Source organism: Choloepus didactylus, chromosome 6, assembly GCF_015220235.1.
Source record: "Choloepus didactylus isolate mChoDid1 chromosome 6, mChoDid1.pri, whole genome shotgun sequence".
In the NCBI taxonomy this organism is placed as follows: domain Eukaryota; kingdom Metazoa; phylum Chordata; class Mammalia; order Pilosa; family Megalonychidae; genus Choloepus; species Choloepus didactylus.
This window is the reverse complement of record NC_051312.1, coordinates 134808976-134825932: the sequence shown is the minus strand read 5'-3', so window position 1 is coordinate 134825932 and position 16957 is coordinate 134808976. Positions and strand designations below refer to the sequence as shown.

General features: G+C 44.4%; 1 protein-coding gene across 2 annotated transcripts; it reads right to left on the bottom strand.

The window, feature by feature from the left end:
- Positions 1–634: 634 nt before the first annotated feature.
- On the bottom strand, positions 635–11492 carry VPS11 (VPS11 core subunit of CORVET and HOPS complexes). 2 transcript variants are annotated; one of them, XM_037841686.1, is made up of 16 exons: positions 11196–11492; positions 10552–10723; positions 10326–10461; positions 9831–9994; positions 9013–9260; positions 8062–8263; positions 7515–7666; positions 4817–5003; positions 4013–4159; positions 3666–3854; positions 3399–3560; positions 3015–3154; positions 2721–2923; positions 2418–2589; positions 1321–1543; positions 635–1146 (listed from the first exon to the last, which is right to left on the bottom strand). In XM_037841686.1, exons 1-16 carry the CDS (start codon positions 11390–11392, stop codon positions 982–984), a joined length of 2859 nt encoding a protein of 952 aa, XP_037697614.1. In that variant the 5' UTR covers positions 11393–11492; the 3' UTR covers positions 635–981. The 2 variants fall into 2 exon arrangements, with proteins under 2 accessions (XP_037697614.1, XP_037697615.1); XM_037841687.1 differs by having other exon boundaries at positions 10552–10700; positions 11276–11462.
- Positions 11493–16957: the final 5465 nt, after the last annotated feature.

Genomic DNA, 16957 nt, shown 5'->3' with positions numbered 1-16957 from the left:
AAATGGCACACCCAGAATTCATACTCGGGTCAGCTGATTCAGAGTTTGTACTCAAACTGTGTTTTCTAAATACCATCTAAACTAAATTATTTCCTTCAATTTAAATCAACTCCTTAGGAGCAATTTCCTGGCAGGCAGTCAGACTCAGATTACACACAGAAGCCTAGCAACACAAACTTCAACTGACAACTTCAAAGGGGGAAAATTGGTTCAATAAAGGACGGTTTTTTCTGTTTATCATCTGGTACTGAGTAGTATGGCAAGTCACTACCCTACCCATTTTAAAGGTAGGCTTAAGCCCAAGGATCTCCATCAGAATCTGCCTCCTGCTTGGAGACTTTGCCTCAATAAGAGCCACAGAGACAAGCAAAACTGAAGAACAAGATCTACCTTGCGTGCCTCATTCTAAGCTGCTCTTGGAGCTCAGTCATTAGGTTTTTTGCAGAGGTTCTTCAAATTGAGCTGTTCTTAAATGCCACAGTCCCCACCCATTACTGGAATGAGAGCAAGTCCACATGCTCTTCAAGGAACTCTTTCTGCAAGAAGGGAAGTGGAGCTCTGGGAGAGCAGAGGGAAGTGCCTTATGCACAGTTAAGAATCACCAGGAAGTCTCCAGAAGAAATTAGTCAACCCCCAAGTTATTATTTTATTTTATTTATAGACTCTGGGAACAAGGACCCAAGCACAGCCTGGTACTCTTAGATGGAGAATAAAGCTGCTATTGTCCATAATCGGGTTGCTGAGGTGCCCTCCCCTGCTGGTCTGGAATGACCTTCCCTGCTCAAAACAGTCAACAGGAGGAATAGCAGGCTGACAAAAGGAGAAGGCAGGAAAAGAAAAGCCTCTTTAGTACCGAGGGCCATGACATCAGCTCAGAGTGGGTCCTGGACACATGTGCCTGCCTCCTGCAAGAGCTCTGCCTCTCTTCCACCTTGTCCACAATACTAAGCCTCCACTATTACACTCTTTCCTACAAGCTGCTTAAGTGCCCCTCCTGGAGTGCATAAGCAGGTCCCGCTGCAGCCCCACCTCCAGGCTTGGGGTCAGCCTGGCTGTAGGAGGATCGGTTAGCAGAGTCAATTTGTTGAAAACACCTCGGCCAAAGTAGTCGGCAATCACAGAGAAGCTGTCATTGGAGCACTTGAGCTGCAGGGGAAGAGGAGGGAAGAAATAAGAATCAGAAAGGACTGAAGTGCTCATTTCCTAAATGGTCCCCACCCCACAAACCTGAGAAAAGGGAACAAATCCTCCAGTGCTCCTGGAGGGATTTCTGTGACATTGGTGAGCATTCCCTGCCCAATCTACCCCACTCATCCCCACCTGATGCTGGAACTGATCATGGAGATCGCGTTTCTGTTCCTGGGCCCGGATCATATCCATGACCTTCCGGTTTTCAGGGAGGCAGGTGGGGCAGTCGGCATCACTTTCTGAGTAACTCTCAAAGCAGTGCTGGTGGAAGGAGTGGCCACAGAGGAAGTGGACTGAGGGCAACTCCAAGGCACTGTTACAGATGCTGCACTTGGTCTTCTGGAAAATCTTTGGACTATGGGCAAGAGAGACCAGAAACAAGTGACAAAACTCTGCGGGCAGAGCCAAGACCTAAGTGGAGAGAGAAGGCAGCCTGGGCTGACAAGGAAGGTCCCTGCTCAGGGACCACAGACCCTGCCCTTCTTACCATCTACAAAGCATCCATGGAGGACGACAGCCCTGGACCTGGAGTAAGTCTCAGCATGCTCACAGCAAGTCCAAGGAACCCAGGGGGATATTTCTGTTTCTCTCTCATGTTCACAATTGCTAGGAATTGTCTTTCAGGTCTTTACTCAGGTGTGACCCTTTCCGTGAGGCCTTTCTCAACCACCTTATCTAAAATTATAGCGTGCACACACACGCACACACACACTCTTCACCCCATTCCCCTTACCTAACATACTCGATATATTACCTATTTAACATGTTTACCAACGTACGTTCCATAAAGGCAGGACATTTTTTTCCTGCGTCATTTAAAACATGCTTGGGCTTATTAAATATTGTGGAATGAAGAAACTGTTGCTGTCTAATAAACAGTTTACACAATGTTAAGGGCAGGTAAGACTAAAGAGTACTGATTACTACCTACTATAAATATGTCTAAATTATCCACTTGCTGCATTTTCTAAAGCAAAATTTTTACTTCAGAATGACTTCCAACTACAACGTAGGTGTGCGCTTAGAAAAGATAAAATATATATAATATCCTCCAAAACCCAATAAATAATGATCTATGTAGTCAGTCATTCTTTGGAACTGCTCCATTCAAACAGATTTTCAAGAGTGAAATTTCTCACACATGCTCCATCTATGAAAAGTATTTCATGACATCCTGTGAAGAATATAGTTATCCCACAAACACCTTCCCAAATCCAGACGCCATGTACCTTGCCTTGAGCTCCTGGATCTCCTGGCGGATGCGGGTGGTCTCCTCGCGGTACCGCCGCACCCGGAGCTCGTCCTGTGCAATCTGCTGGCTCTGTTTCTGCAGTTTTTGTACCAGGTAGTCCCTGATGACTGACAGGGTAGCTGTGGAGTTGTGCGCCAGAGTCTGTACCACTAAAATTGGGGTCAGAAGGAAATGAGACAAGGAACCAAGCAGGCCCCTCTGGACGGAGTTGAGGGGCCTTTGCCCCAGAGTTCCTACTGATCTGCTTCCTGCCACCCACCCATCCTGTCCTCCCAAGTACCTAGAAGGGGCGGCATGAGGTTCTTGTTCTCAATATGCTTGAGCACAGCTGCCACATATTCCTTACAGTCCTCCTCCTTGCGGGCAAAGTAACTGAGTGCCTGTTCCCAGAGGGAGGGCTCCTGCTCTCCATGGCGCTCACACACAGCAATCACCTGCCGGTACTGCTCGTGCTGCATGTGGTAGTGCATAATCTGTTGAAACCTGGGGCCAGGGGGAGGGCACACCTTCAGTGGCTGTCCTGGAAAATTACTTGGATCCCTGCCCCTTTCCCTGAAATTCCCCAAACTCTTACAGCTTCCCCTGCTCATAGAGGTAAAGGACCCCATCCTGGAAGTCATGCATCTGGCAGAGTACGAGGGCCTTGTCAAAGACATTGGAGAAGCGGCCACTCTTCAGCAGGGAGATGGCCTCTGCATGGAGCTTCTCTTTGACCTAGGGAAGGAGGGTGGAGCTGCTGGAATTAAGGTAAAACTTACAAGGTCTATTATGACAAGGCAAGTCAACTAGCTCCTCCCCTTAGTCCAGTCTTCACTGGGGACCATTTAGTTCCAAGGGTGAGGTGTTGCTGGTCTTTCTTAAGGAATGCTCCAAAAGGCAACCACAAAAGATGTAAGAATGTACAAAGCAGGAACCATCTTTTCTCCAGCACCTTCTGCCTGTGGAAGCCAGGCCTTACCTGTGGATCCTTCTCATGGGCCCAGTTCTGCAGTCGTAGCTCAAGGAGAGTGTCATAGATGCCCTGGGGTGAGTCCGGCTGCACTTCACTCATGTGCTCTAAGAAAGCTTTCAACTCTCGTGGGTTGTTGGCAAAGATGGGGATGAATTCCTCTGAGTTGGCCTAGGATGGCAAGGGAGGAAAGGAGGCTCAGCAAGTGGGCCTGGTGCACAAGAGGCCCCTTTGGTGATCCCTGCTGTCCAAAAGCTATTCTCCCTGAAGCCTCACCCTGCAGCCGGGAACCTCCCTGTCACCGTAGCCTTCAGGGCTGGGCCGATAGTCAGTACAGAGTCCCTTCAGCAGCTGAGTGGTCTGCTCTGGTACGTGGTGCATGAGAGTCTTGCCATAGCGCTTCATGTTGCTCTCTGCCTGCTCAAAAGGCAGCTTGCCAATGTACCGAAGGGCCTCCTGATAATTCTGTGGAGAGAGGTAAAGAGTAGAGTGGCTCACTTTACCCACTGGGCCCCTGGGAAGGATCCTCAGGCCCTCAGCTCTCACACCAGGGAACACTTTCATCACTCCGGGGATGTTCTAGAAAAAGAACACAGCTCTGCCTGAGCAAGGATACCACCCACCTTAATGTCCTCCAGCTGGATCTTCAGGTACCACTCATGATGTGCGTGGTTTTCGGCCAAATAGAGGGCATGGGAGTAGTAGCCAGCCTGCCGGAGGACCTTGATGGCCGTCTCCACATCAAAGTGCACTTCACTCTCACTCTTCGTCTGCCAGGGGGACGTCAGACAAAGTCATTAGCACAGAGGTTGTTGGGGAAAGGAGAGGAAACACGCATCTCAGACATCTTAAAATAAGAGTGGAGACTATATTAATGATAGTATTGCTTATATAGCACTTTCTATGAATCCAGTGATTTACAGACACAAATCAGTCTTCAAAACAACTCTCAGAAGCAGAGACTATTATTATTTTAATTTTATGGATGAAGAAAGTGAGGCTCTGAGACATGAAGCAACCTTGGTCGACTGGGGTCAGAGCTAGTAAAGGGCAGAGCCCAGATTCACACTCAGGCAGTCTGGCTCCAGAGTCCATGCTTCTCGAACATTACGTTCTCTCAGAAAGTTTCTGACTTAAACCTATACGTTTTCCTCTGCCCCTACCTTTCGAGGGAACTTTACAGGGCTCCACCAATGCCATTTCCCTGGGCTTAGACCCCATGGGAAGTTCTGGCATCATAAAACTAGAGGGGAGACAGGAGAGGATTAGCAGGGACAGCCATTCCTCTTCCTCATTGATGGAGCAGTGGATTCTGGTCCCCAAATAAGGTCAACTCTTTCCTCTGCGTGTACCTGCTGAAGAAGGGCAAGCCTACTGGGGCCACCTCATGCTCAGTGGGGCCCTTGAAGAATTCCCCACCCCTGCACCTTGATGAATTCCTCCAGCCTTGAGCTGTCCTTGAGCTTGGTATAGCAGTTGAGCAGCAGGGTGGTGTGGTCGGCATTGGCCAGGGATTGCCGGTGCAGGGTCTGCAGGTAGGCAGTCAGGTTGTGGATGCGCTGGGCATCTAGAAACTTGCGGATCACATAGGAAGGCTCCAACTTTCCAATGGTTCTAGGGACACACATGCATCAAATGTCATCTTCATCAGCGTACTTCTCAAACTTTAACATGCAGAGGAATCACTTGTGGATCTTAAAATACAAATTCTGTTTCAGTAGGTTTGAGGTGGTGCCTGAGATTCTGCATTCTAATCAACTCCTGGGTGATTTTTATACTATAAGACTGTGGACACCCTGAGTAGCAAGGCTCCAGAGCTCTGGTTCTTAAAACTTAGCCGCACAGAGGGTGTTGGGGGCAACTGATTGTGCACTTTGGATATCTGGATGATTGTATGATATCTGAACAATCCCAATAAAAATTGAAAAGGAAAAAAAAAACAAAACACTTAGCCACACAGAATATATGCTAAGTGAAATCAGGAACCCCATACTTAATAAGTCAAACCCTTGATCCCAAAGCTTGCGCTTGTGAAACTTATGGCTGTAAAAGGGAGGCTAAGCTTTCCTATAATTATGTCTAAGAGGCAACTCCAGAGAATGTCTTTTGTTGCTCACATGTGGCCTTTCTGTCTCTAAGCCCAAATCAACAAATACATTCATTAACCTCCCCCCAAGTGGTACATGACTTCCAGGGGAGTGAATCTCCCTGGCAGTGTGGGACACGACTCCCAGGAATAAGCCTGGCCCTGGCATCGAAGAATTGAAAATACTTTCTTGACCAAGAGGGGGAAAAGAAAGGTAACAAATTAAGGTTACAGTGGCTAAGAGATTTCAAATAGAGTCGAGAGGCTATCCTTTCTCTTATGCAAGCCCCAGCTAGATATCCCAAATGGCCACAGTATGCCATGTCCTAACCAATAGTAGTCCCTAAATTCCTAGGTCCCTACCTGAGATTCTATAAAAGTTTCACTCATTAAGTTTACCTCTCAGAAACTAAAATCCACCAGAATGTTTCCATGTCAGATAAGTCCTACACCCAGAGGCAACAGCCTCTTTAAGATCAACAAGATGCAGCCCCCTTCACCATACTGTTGACACCCCCTTTCAACATCAACAAGTTAGGATGGTCACTGCCTAGACACCCCTGAAGATCGAGAAAGTGATTAAACAAGAGGAAGGGTTAGCAACAAACAAGATAGGATTTAACAAAGGATTACAAATACTGAATCTTTATATAAGTTTTTCTGAGATACTAGGGTATTAGGATAGCTAGAAGGAAATAACTGAAAAGGTGGAACATAACATCCTTTGAAATTTGTTCTATAGTTACTTGTTAAATTGTACTTTGAAATTTATCACCTTTCTGTATATATGTTATATATTACAATAAGGCAATAAGTGTAACCCGTAACCAGAAGTCAATGAAATTTGCTTTCTAACTACTTGTTAAATCATACTTTTAAAGTTATCACTGTTATGTGTATATGTTAAATTTCACAATAAAAAACGTATTGTGAAAAAAAAAAAAACCTTAGCTACAAATAGGAATTCTAGATAGCTCAGCAAAGATGCTAGACAGGTTCCTAAAACCCTTTCCAGGGCAGAAAATCCCAAGAATTAGTACCAAAGGAAGGAAGTAGGGAAGCAAGAGATGAATACCCTTTTCCCTTTGAAGAACTGGGTTATAATAAATATTAACAAAGGTCAAGCTAAAGTTTAAAAGGTACTCATCAACTCATTTGCAGACTAGTCATGTAATATTTGATCCTAAACATTCCCTTCCTGTGCCGGTTTGAATGTATTATGTCCCACAAACACCACTATCTTTGATGTAATCTTTTGTGGGCAGACCTATCAGTGTTAATTAGATTGAAATTCTTTGAGTGTTTCCATGGAGATGTGACCCACCCAACTGTGGGTGATGACTCTGATTGGATAATTTCCACGGAGGTGCTGGCCCGCCCATTGGGTGGGTCTGAATTAAATTAATGGAGTACTATATAAGATCAGACAGAAGGAGCAAGCTTGCTACAGCCAAGAGGGACACTTTGAAGAACGCACTGGAACTGAGAGAGGAGCTTCAGCTTACAGAGACATTTTGGACATGGCCTTTGAAAGCAGACTCTTGCCCCGGAGAAGATGAGAGAGGACAAATATCCCAAGTGCAACTAAGAGTGACATTTTTGAGCAACTGCAGCCTAGAGAGGAATGTCCTGGGAGAAAGCCATTTTGAAACCAGAACCTTGGAGCAGACTCCGGCCACATGCCTTCCCAGCTAACAGAGGTTTTCTGGACACCATTGGCCATCCTCCAGTGAAGGTACCTGATTGCTGATGTGTTACCTTGGACACCTTTTGGCCTTAAGATTGTAACTGTGTAACCAAATAAACCCCCTTTTATAAAAGCCAATCCATCTCTGGTGTTTTGCATTCCAGCAGCATTAGCAAACTAGAACACTTCCCAATCAAGTAACTTGTCCTCTCACTCTGAGGCATCACAATTTCCGCAGGGAAAAAAGAACTCCTAGTGGAGTTCAATGCCCTGCCCCCAGCATGGGTTTGGGGCCTCTCTAGCTGCCTGTCCCTGCATTCAGGGCTCTACCCCAAAGCACCTCCACACTTACCGGATATACTGCTGGACAGCCCCGTCATGGTTGCCCTTGCTGTAGAGATGGTCCCCATACTGCATGAAGATCTGGGCCAGCCCATCACTGTCCAGGTGCTGGCTCTTAGCCAAGTTAATCGCCATCTCAAACAGGTTCTTCTTAAACAGCATCTAGAAGGAAGAGAAATTAGAAAATTGGTAGAAGCAGTCCTAAGAAGACCTTTCACACAATGTGCCCACAGCACACAAGCCAGACAGCCTTGGAGTTCCCATCTACTTAGATCCTAGACAGGGAAGATCTTCCAGATACTCCCAAGACCAATGTCTCCTCCCCTCCCAAGGTTCTCTGCAGACCAAGAGGACTCTGACAGTGGGTTCAGGTTCCCAGCCACGACTTCCCTCTAGGCCTCATCCCAGGCCCTTTACCTTGTAATCCTACCCAATGGAAGCTGAGTAAGCTGTGACCCAAAGGGAAGGAAACACCCTGGCCAAGATGACTTAGGGAGCCTGTTTCTGTGGCTGCTTCTGGGTGCCCGTGGTCAGCCCTGGGAACCTGGCGGCCTTGCCTCCAGTTTTGTCTGTGTGTCCTTCTCCTGCAGTGCATGGACCCGCCCATCTCGTGTCAGCACATACAGGGAGCCCCACTCAGCAAGCACATCCACTACATCCTCAAAGATGGTGCTGTAGGCTATGAACTTGTTGCACAGGTCATAGATGTTGAGAATCTGCTTGTCGGAGCTCTGTGAGTCCCTGCTGGTAAACTCTGACCTATGTAGAAGAGAATAACATCAGATATTTGTATTGTCTCTGCTCCCCTTTATATCTTTTTCCATGACAACTTTCGTCCTACCCATTCTACCTACAACAAGTCACCTCTTTGGCCCCTCCAGCACCTCATCCCATAACACATAGTATTGTGCCAGCAGTTTTAAGAAGAGAACATACTGACCTGATCTTACCCTATAGGATCCTATCATTAATGCAGGCAACGGATTGGAAAATTAAGAACAATCAGATAACCATTCATTTAACAAATAATCATCCAGTACCTGATATGTATAAGACACTCAGCTTGGTACCGAATGAAAACAAACCAACTTCGGACAAGAGAGTACTTTCAACATGCAGCACACCACCACCTCCCCCTTTCCCTTTTCAGATTGCTCTGAAAAAATGTACTGTGCATTTCCCAGCACTTTTCAGCTTCTCCTCTACTCAATCCCTTTTCCCCTGCCCAATTTATTTTGACTAAAGAGTTAACAAAAGCAATACCAGCTCCAAATTCCCTGGAGCATTCTAGTACATTCTAACAAATGTCTGCAGCAAAACCACACTTTTTTTTTTTTTCAGTAAAAATTGCATCTAAGTGTAAGTGCAACCTACAGAAAAACAAAAGAGAAGACTGGCAGAATCTGGCCATTAGGATTTTAAAATCTGGACATTAGGATTTTAAAATCAGGTTAACTCTGGTGAACAAGTCCATCCCTCTCTCTTTCCCTTCTCCCCGCCATCCTTACTTGGGAGAAACTTTCCGGTCACGGGAGACAATGACAAGGTAGCCTCTAAACCAGTAAGCAATGAGCTTATGGCCCTCAAAGGCGAAGCAGGGCCCACGTTCATCAGGCTGGTACAAGTAGACACACTCATCCCCAGCCACAATGAACTGCAGGTCCTGAGAAGGGTCACTTAGAGCTGAGCAGCGCAGGCCACAACCATGGGTGTCTAACTCCACGCGAGGGTAATCCTTTCCAGAAACGATATAGGACTGCGAGAAATAATAAAGGAGTTAACAGGCTCCCTGTGAGGAGGCAGCATCTAAGCCTCATAAAGGTATTCCAATCTCCATCCTGTTTCTTTCTTTTTGTCTCTTACCACTCCAAGACTTTCCCAGGCTGTGTGCCTTCTCCATTAACCATCACCCATTTGTTAAATATAATGTGGGATCATGTTTTTTCCCCTATATATATTGTTACTGCCTAGTACAGGAATTCTGTATGCAACAAATGCAACAATCTTTTACTATTTTGTCCCAAGTATATGCCTTAGAGAGTAGGCTGATATAAATTAGGAACACAGAGAACTAGAGAGGTAAAGAAACTTAACAAATTATGTAGGAAAAAATTCAGGTCTTTCTACTCTAAGCCCAGAGTTCTTTTCCTAACTCTAATTCTTCCTAGTCTCTTAAGCAACAAAATAAAGATATTAAGCAGGGGAAATGACTCAAATCTATATGATGAAAATTTAAGACTCCTACCTCTCCTGTCAGTCCCTTGCCCGAGAGTAATGGGGAAATCCCTGCCTGTCTGCCCCCTAACACTAGAGGCCCCAGTCACACCTGAACATTCTCTGTTGTCACAACAAACAAGTGAGTGGTCTTTCCTGCTTGGCGGAAGGCCAGTCCAGTAACAGGATAGTTGCCCTTGTGCAAAATCTGGGTCTTACTATGCCGGTCACGGGTAATGTCCCCTTTGTTCAACGTAACACTGCCATCTGTGAAACCTGTCGGAGAACAGAGAACAGCATTTCAGTGAAACTGAAAAGATGGAGAAGCAGAGGGGAAAGAAGACAATTTGAGGCACCCATCAGAAGTACCAAGCTTTCTCCTCACACCCAATTTCTCCAAAGGTTAACATGAAGATCGGTACTCACTGACTCATTCTCAAAGAAACAAAATTAAATGCCTTCCCATCCCACACTTTAATACCTCAAAGGCCTCTCTGTTCAGCACTAAGTGGTCTCACTGTGAACAATAAGGTACAGCTGCAGAAGCAATGCTGAAGAAAATTTATAGAGAACTAGAAAGTGTTGGCTTCACCTTCTTTCTGCTTACCGATGGCCATAAAGTTGAGATTTTCATGGACAGTCAAACAAGACACAACAGTTGGCTCTGTTCCTGGGATGGCAGGGAAGATTCGAGTGCAGAGTGGATTGCCACCATCTCTCTTCTCCAGGTTCCAGATCTTCACCTGTAGACAGACCCCAAAAACACAAATGCTAGTCACCATCCAACAACCAACCATTCCCAGGCTTCTAGATCTTTCCTTTCTGGGACTCACCAGGGGGTTGATGCCCTCTTCATCCTCACCAACAGACGCCAGGATATTGTGCTGCTTCAGTTGGTACAGGTGTGTCACCCGTAGTTTGTAGGCCTGGAAACTAGTAAGCTGTAGGGAGCGTGGCAAGAACCAGATCTGACCTTCCATATGTGCCAGGTAGTCAAGGAACCTCCTTTCCAAGGAGAGATACTTATATTTAGACCAGAACCCAAATAACAACTAACATTCTTTAAAACTTTCCAGAATTCTTCTACATATCATCTCGTGGGCCTCCCCATCTTTAAAAAGGAGTGAAAAGCAAGGCCAGAATTTAATGGCAGCAGATGAGGTACAAAGCAGCAAACTCCTGGTCTCATTTACTCCTAGCCCACAATATTGGGCAGTGGAGGTAATAGTGACGCCTTACATCTTTGTCTTTTAAAGCTAAATTGCACCCATTTCTTTTCGGCCGATACTGAAAGTAACCCTGTCAAACCCCGCATTTTACACCCTTTCTACAGGTAAGGAAACTGAAGCCCAGAGAAGTTAAAAGACTTGCCCAGGATTGCTCAGTTGGCAACAAGTTAGAGAATGGACTTCCTTCTTCCCTCAGACCACAGGAGTCCTGCGCCCCCGTGTAAAGGAAAGTGGTACGCAGCACGAACCCCTCTGATGGACAGATTCCATCCCAGCTGATCTCCTCAGGGATCCGTGGAGGGAAGAGACAGCTCCAGAGGAAGGATATCTCCAAAGACCAGGCTTCCTCGGCCTGAGTCGCAGACAGTGATGCCAGGAGGGAGGGAAAAGAACTTGGAAGCAGCCGGTCCAGAGGCAGGCGCGGCGCCGGGAGCAGCCCCATCATTGCCCAGCGGCTCCTTCACCAGCTCCTTGTCGAAGAAAACGAAGCGCCGCCACTGCAGGTAAGCCGCCATCTTGGCCGGGGGCCCCGCCTCCATGAGAAATGTCACGTGAGACGAGCCAGCGGATCACGTGGTCCTGAGGGTCCGCTGCCCGGCGGCTTCCTGGAGCCTGGGCGCCCTGGACCTTTCGAGTTCCGGCGGAGGCCGCCGTGGGAGCCGTAGGGAACGTGTTCAGAACGTGTCTCTCTCCGCAGTTTGCGAATTTCCTAGGTCTCGTAATTTCTCTAGTTAAAATGTTTCCTAAGAGCCGGGCTCTTCACTTCCTTGAGCATCAGTTTTCTCCTCTATAAAACGGACGGGATATGAGGGATTAAGATAAGGAATGTCACGCGCTTTGTAAACTGTAACCTGCTGTGCCTAAGTGAATTATGTTCTGAACTCATAGGGATGCTTTGAGGCATAAATGAAATAATGTATACGAAACCGGCTTTTCAGAAGTAGGGGAGAAATAATATGAGAAGTTTGTATCTGCCGCCGGATTGTGAACCATAGTCAGTAGCTTAATTATTCGGGTTTTTTGCTCCCGCGTCAGAACATACAGCACGGAGTAGACACTAAAAACATTTTTCTTAAGGAACCTGGGGAATATTGTTGGAACGGGAATTCCCAAGACCCTGGGCCTTCTCCACCTTTCCACAGTGGGAGGGACGTATCAGAACAGCGTAAAAAGCCTGGAAGTGGCAGCCTTGAGAGCTGAGTGTCCGAGATACCGCTTGGCTACCCTTCACTCCTGACTCGGGCTAAATCAGTTTTGTGTGCCAACAGGAGCTGTCCTCTTGGAGAACTGTAGGTTTGCTGTTTGCACGCCCCAAGGAGTGAACTGACAGTCATTTTAAGCAAGTATAGACTTATGAAAAAAGTGACTGTGATTAGTAATTGTGAGGGTTTTTGTTTTGTTTTGTTTTTGGCATCCCCAACTTTTTGTCTTCAGAACATTTTACTCTTTATTCCTACCAGCCCTGGAGTTCCTGGGGGTAAGGGGCTATATCTTTTTTACCATGAGCAAGTCCCGACAGAGCCTGGTAGGTGCTCCATGTTTGGTTGAAGGAATGAATGAGGGAATGACTCTCCTTTTATCCCTACTCAATCTGGTTGACAGGGCAGGTAGAGACTCTTTGACTGACTAGATGAATGAGGGGTAGTTGTCAAGACTATGAAGAATACATGTTGAAAGCAGTGTGAATGCAAAAAGATGTGTACAGCAAATAGTGGCATCCTTGTTGTTGACTTGGGTGCGCCCCCTACTGTTCAGTGGCAGAGACTCAGAGGCTTCCTGCCCGATACCTGAATCTGGCCCTACCAGTGACGACTGGGTCTTGTTACTGATGAGGGTTACAAAAGCAGACATTGGCCCTGATCAAAGGGACCCTACTCCCATGGAGCCTCTTCCGACTTACTACCTTCCTTTCTTTCCTCATTTTAACGAATTGCACACTTGCTATGCCTGCAATTGTATTAGACTGTAATATACACACACACACACACACACACACACATATATAAAATTGTATTATGTATAAATTGTATTCTTGCTATGGCTAGAATATAAATATGAAGAAGATACATTCCTCACCCTTTAAGGAGTTCAATACCACTAGAGGGGACAGCTATACAAAGGACTGAGAGTAACAAGCCCTTAATTTCATGGAGTTCATTATGCATAGCAAAGTTCTTCATTTTTCATGGAATCGTCATAGCAATCATCCCTGATGAGAAAGCAGAGTCTCAAAGAGGTTAAAGTGACTCTCTGTCGGCAAAAACATCAAAGTTATTTGGAAATAAAACAAGAGTCCTTCAGCCTCCTGACCTCTAATTAGTTTGTTGGGATGTGAATCTAAGCTACACTTGTGGGAACATGCTGGGGTTTGTCTTTTAGTTATATTTATCTAAATCCAGGAACTTTGGCAGTGAGGAGGATAGGTGTATGACACAAAATGATAATGTGTACAAACTCACTTATATTTCTACAAACTGAAAACATGAGTTCTGAAGAGATTAAAGATGAAGACACAATTCAAATCTCTGGTTTGAAATTACAGAGGTCACAGTTCAGAAGCAAGAATGCAAGAATTGTCTTGCATTGCCTTCTCTTCCCCTTCAGCACACTGCTATCCATGTGTAAAACCATCATATCTACGTGGCAAAACAGGAACACTTCTTATTGCAGACGCAAAGTTTTACTTTCTATCTCTTTTTTTTTTTCTTCCCCCTCATCTGGCTCTCTGGGTAGAAATCATTTTCCAGAATGCTAAAAAGTTGTTTTTGTTTATTTTTTCTTTTAGGCCCTCAAAAGGCCAGCAGCAATTTCCACTTTAGGAGCAGCAAAGTCAATCTAAACTCAGATGTTTTACAATGCAGAGAGCCCAGGACTGTACCACTACCACAGAACTGGAGAAAGAAGCAATTAGCTGATTATTGACTATGGAAATCTGGCCTGCAAAAAGGAAAGTAAATTCCCTATGAGCTTAGTAAAGTATTTAACCAAACTTTTTTTTTAATTCAATTTTATTGAGTTATATTCACATACCATGCAGTCATACAAAGCATACATTCAGTTGTTCACAGTACCATTATATAGTTATGCGTTCATCACTAAAATTAATTTTTGAACATTTTCATTACCATACACACAAAAATAATAAGAATAAAAATTAAAGTGAAAGAGAACAATTAAAGTAAAAAAGAACACTGGGTGCCTTTTTTTTTTTTTTTTTTGCGCCCATTTTTCTACTCATCCATCCATACACTGGACAAAGAGGAGTGTGGTCCATATGGCTTTCCCAATCACATTGTCACCCCTCATAAGCTACATTTTTATACAGTCGTCTTCAAGATTCAAGGGTTCTGGGTTGTAGTTTTATTTTCAGGTATTTACTGCTAGCTATTCCAATTCATTAGAACCTAAAAAGGGTTATCTATATTGTGCGTAAGAGTGCCCACCAGAGTGACCTCTTGGCTCCTTTTGGAATCTCTCAGCCATTGAAACTTATTTCATTTCTTTTCACATCCCCCTTTTGGTCAAGAAGATGTTCTCCATCCCATGATGCTGGGTCTACATTCCTCCCCAGGAGTCATATTCCACGTTGCCAGGGAGATTTACACCGCTGGGTGTCAGATCCCATGTAGGAGGGAGGGCAGTGATTTCACCTGCCAATTTGGCTTAGCTAGAGAGAGAGAGAGCCACATCTGAGCAACAAAGAGGCATTCGGGAGGAGACCCTTAGGCACAATTATAGGTAGGCTTAGCCTCTCCTTTGCAGTAACAGTCTTTCCAAGGGCAAGTCCTGTGGTAGAGGGCTCAGCCCATCAAACCACCAGTCCCCTATGTCTAAGAGCACATCAGCAGCCATCAAGGTGGGGAAGCCCAACACCCCTGCATTCTCCACCAGCTCCTCAGGGGCCTCTGCATATTTTTTTCATTGTTTTTGTTTAACCAAACTTTTAACACTGCAGTAGTCCCCCATCTTTTACCCTTATTTCTCTAGGCAACTAACAAAAACAGTGAGAAGTTAGTTAATGTGTATTTGGTGCTAAGTCAGTCCCTGACACTATATTGAGCACTTTGCCTCTTTCTTCAGTGTTTACACCAACCCAGGGAGGGAGGTATTAGCATGCCTCTTATAATGATGAGGGAATGAGGCTCAGAAAAGCTAAAAAACTTGCCTAGAGCCACATTCACATGGGAAGTGGTGGTGCTCATGGGCAAACCCAATTCTGTCCAACTCCAAAGCCCAGAATTCTGGATGCTCAATTTCATTTTTTTTTTAAGACAAACATTTAAGTATCTTTTAGTGATTATTCTATACAATCATGAAGTCAAAGAATTTTCAAGAACTCTAAAATAGTCTTGTCTTCCCTTCTTGGCACTTAATAATCCCCAACTCATTACAAGCTCAAAAATCCAATCCTTTCTACTGACCTTGTTCATCTCTCCCTGTATCCTATTCAAATTCATGTGTTCTGAGACTTTTAAAATACAGTAATATTCTAGCGTTCAGGAAAGAGGGGCTGTCAGTCACTGCTGTTGGGGAGTGTATATTGGGAAACCTTTCTGGAGTGCAATTTGGCAAAATGCAACAGAAGTCTAAAAACAGGAAGATACCTTTTAAGCCTATCCTAAGTAGATCATAAGAGATGGATATACATAAAGATTTATCAATAAAGGTGTCTATTTCAGGTTTATAAGGGCAAAAAAGAAAGGGAGGAAGGGAAGGAAAACCACACAATTGTCAAACAATAGTAATTTTGGTAATCAAATAATTGTGCTTCTCTATGCTACAATTCCACAAATACAGCCACTGAAAATCCTGTAGAGGAAAAATGTATGACATAAGAAAATGTTCTCAATAAGTTTAACAAAAAAGTTACTATAATCCTCATTAAAGTATAAAGTGTGTGCGAACTGATATACATCATAATGCTAAGTGATTTAATCTGGAAAATGAGATTGTTGGTAGTTTTTATTTTCTTCTTTTTTTTTCCCCTATATTTTCCCAGTTTTATTCAATAACCACATACTTCTTTTATAATTTAAATATATTGTCATAGAAAAAAACTTATCCTGATGCAGCGTCTCCTGCTGAAAATAGGCTTTCCCCCTGCCTAGTTACAACAAAATCAGATGTCACATCTTTTGTGTGATGCACACAATAAACAATTTTAAAAAAAGACAAAATAATGTTTACATTTCTTGAAGTATGACATACATATAGAAAACTGCACATATTACAGCTCACTGAATTTTCACAAACTGGACACAGCCATTGCAAACGGAACATTTCTAGCACCCCAGAAGCCTGCCCTCTTCTAAATGGTACCTCACCCCCAAGGTGACATTTCAACTTACATCACTATAGCTTAGTTTTGCCTGTTTTTAAACTTTATAAAAGCAAAATCATACAGTGTGAACTCTTTGACTTCTGGCTTCTTTCACTTGATATTATGCTTATGGGATTCATTTAAGTTGTCCCATGTAATAGTAGACCATTTATTCTCACTGCTGTATAGAATTGTGTGACACCACCACAAATTATTTGTCCATCCAACAGTTAATGGATATGGGATAGTTTCAATTTGGAGCTATAATGAATCAAGCTGTTTCAGACAATCTCTTGATGAATATATGCATGTGTTTCTTAGGTATAAGCCTAAGAATGGGATTGCTGGGTGCCAAACTAATTTTTAAAAATATTTTCCTGGACAGGAGGATCAACACTGATCAACATGGCCCTCAGCCCTTCCTGTAATGTGCATGGCTATAATGTGTGCCTACACCCTTGCTAATGTCTTCATTTTAATCTTCTGTCAGTTTGGCACATGTCCTGCAAGACAGCAACTTTCTTCCCTTGGGTTTCTGCACATTGTTGAGGAGGGAGTGTAGTCTTCAAAGGTTATTAACAAGTTATTCTGGACAAGAATTAGTGGATTCAGCTGCTGAGCTCAATCTAAGTCAGGTGTTTTACATTAAAAATTTCCCATTGTATTAAAACTGTTTCTTGCGAAATTGAC

What these genes read in the sequence shown, in the direction of transcription:
- VPS11 (XM_037841686.1), bottom strand. Translation starts at nt 11,392, where the DNA reads ATGATGGGGCTGCTCCCGGCGCCGCGCCTGCCTCTGGACCGGCTGCTT. An exon ending in ACACACAGACAAAACTGGAG is followed by an intron (nt 7,667 to 8,061) that starts GCAAGGCCGCCA and finishes TCTTCCTTCTAG; the next exon opens with ATGCTGTTTAAGAAGAACCT. An exon ending in ATCCAGGAGCTCAAGGCAAG is followed by an intron (nt 1,544 to 2,417) that starts GTACATGGCGTC and finishes TCTTGCCCATAG; the next exon opens with TCCAAAGATTTTCCAGAAGA.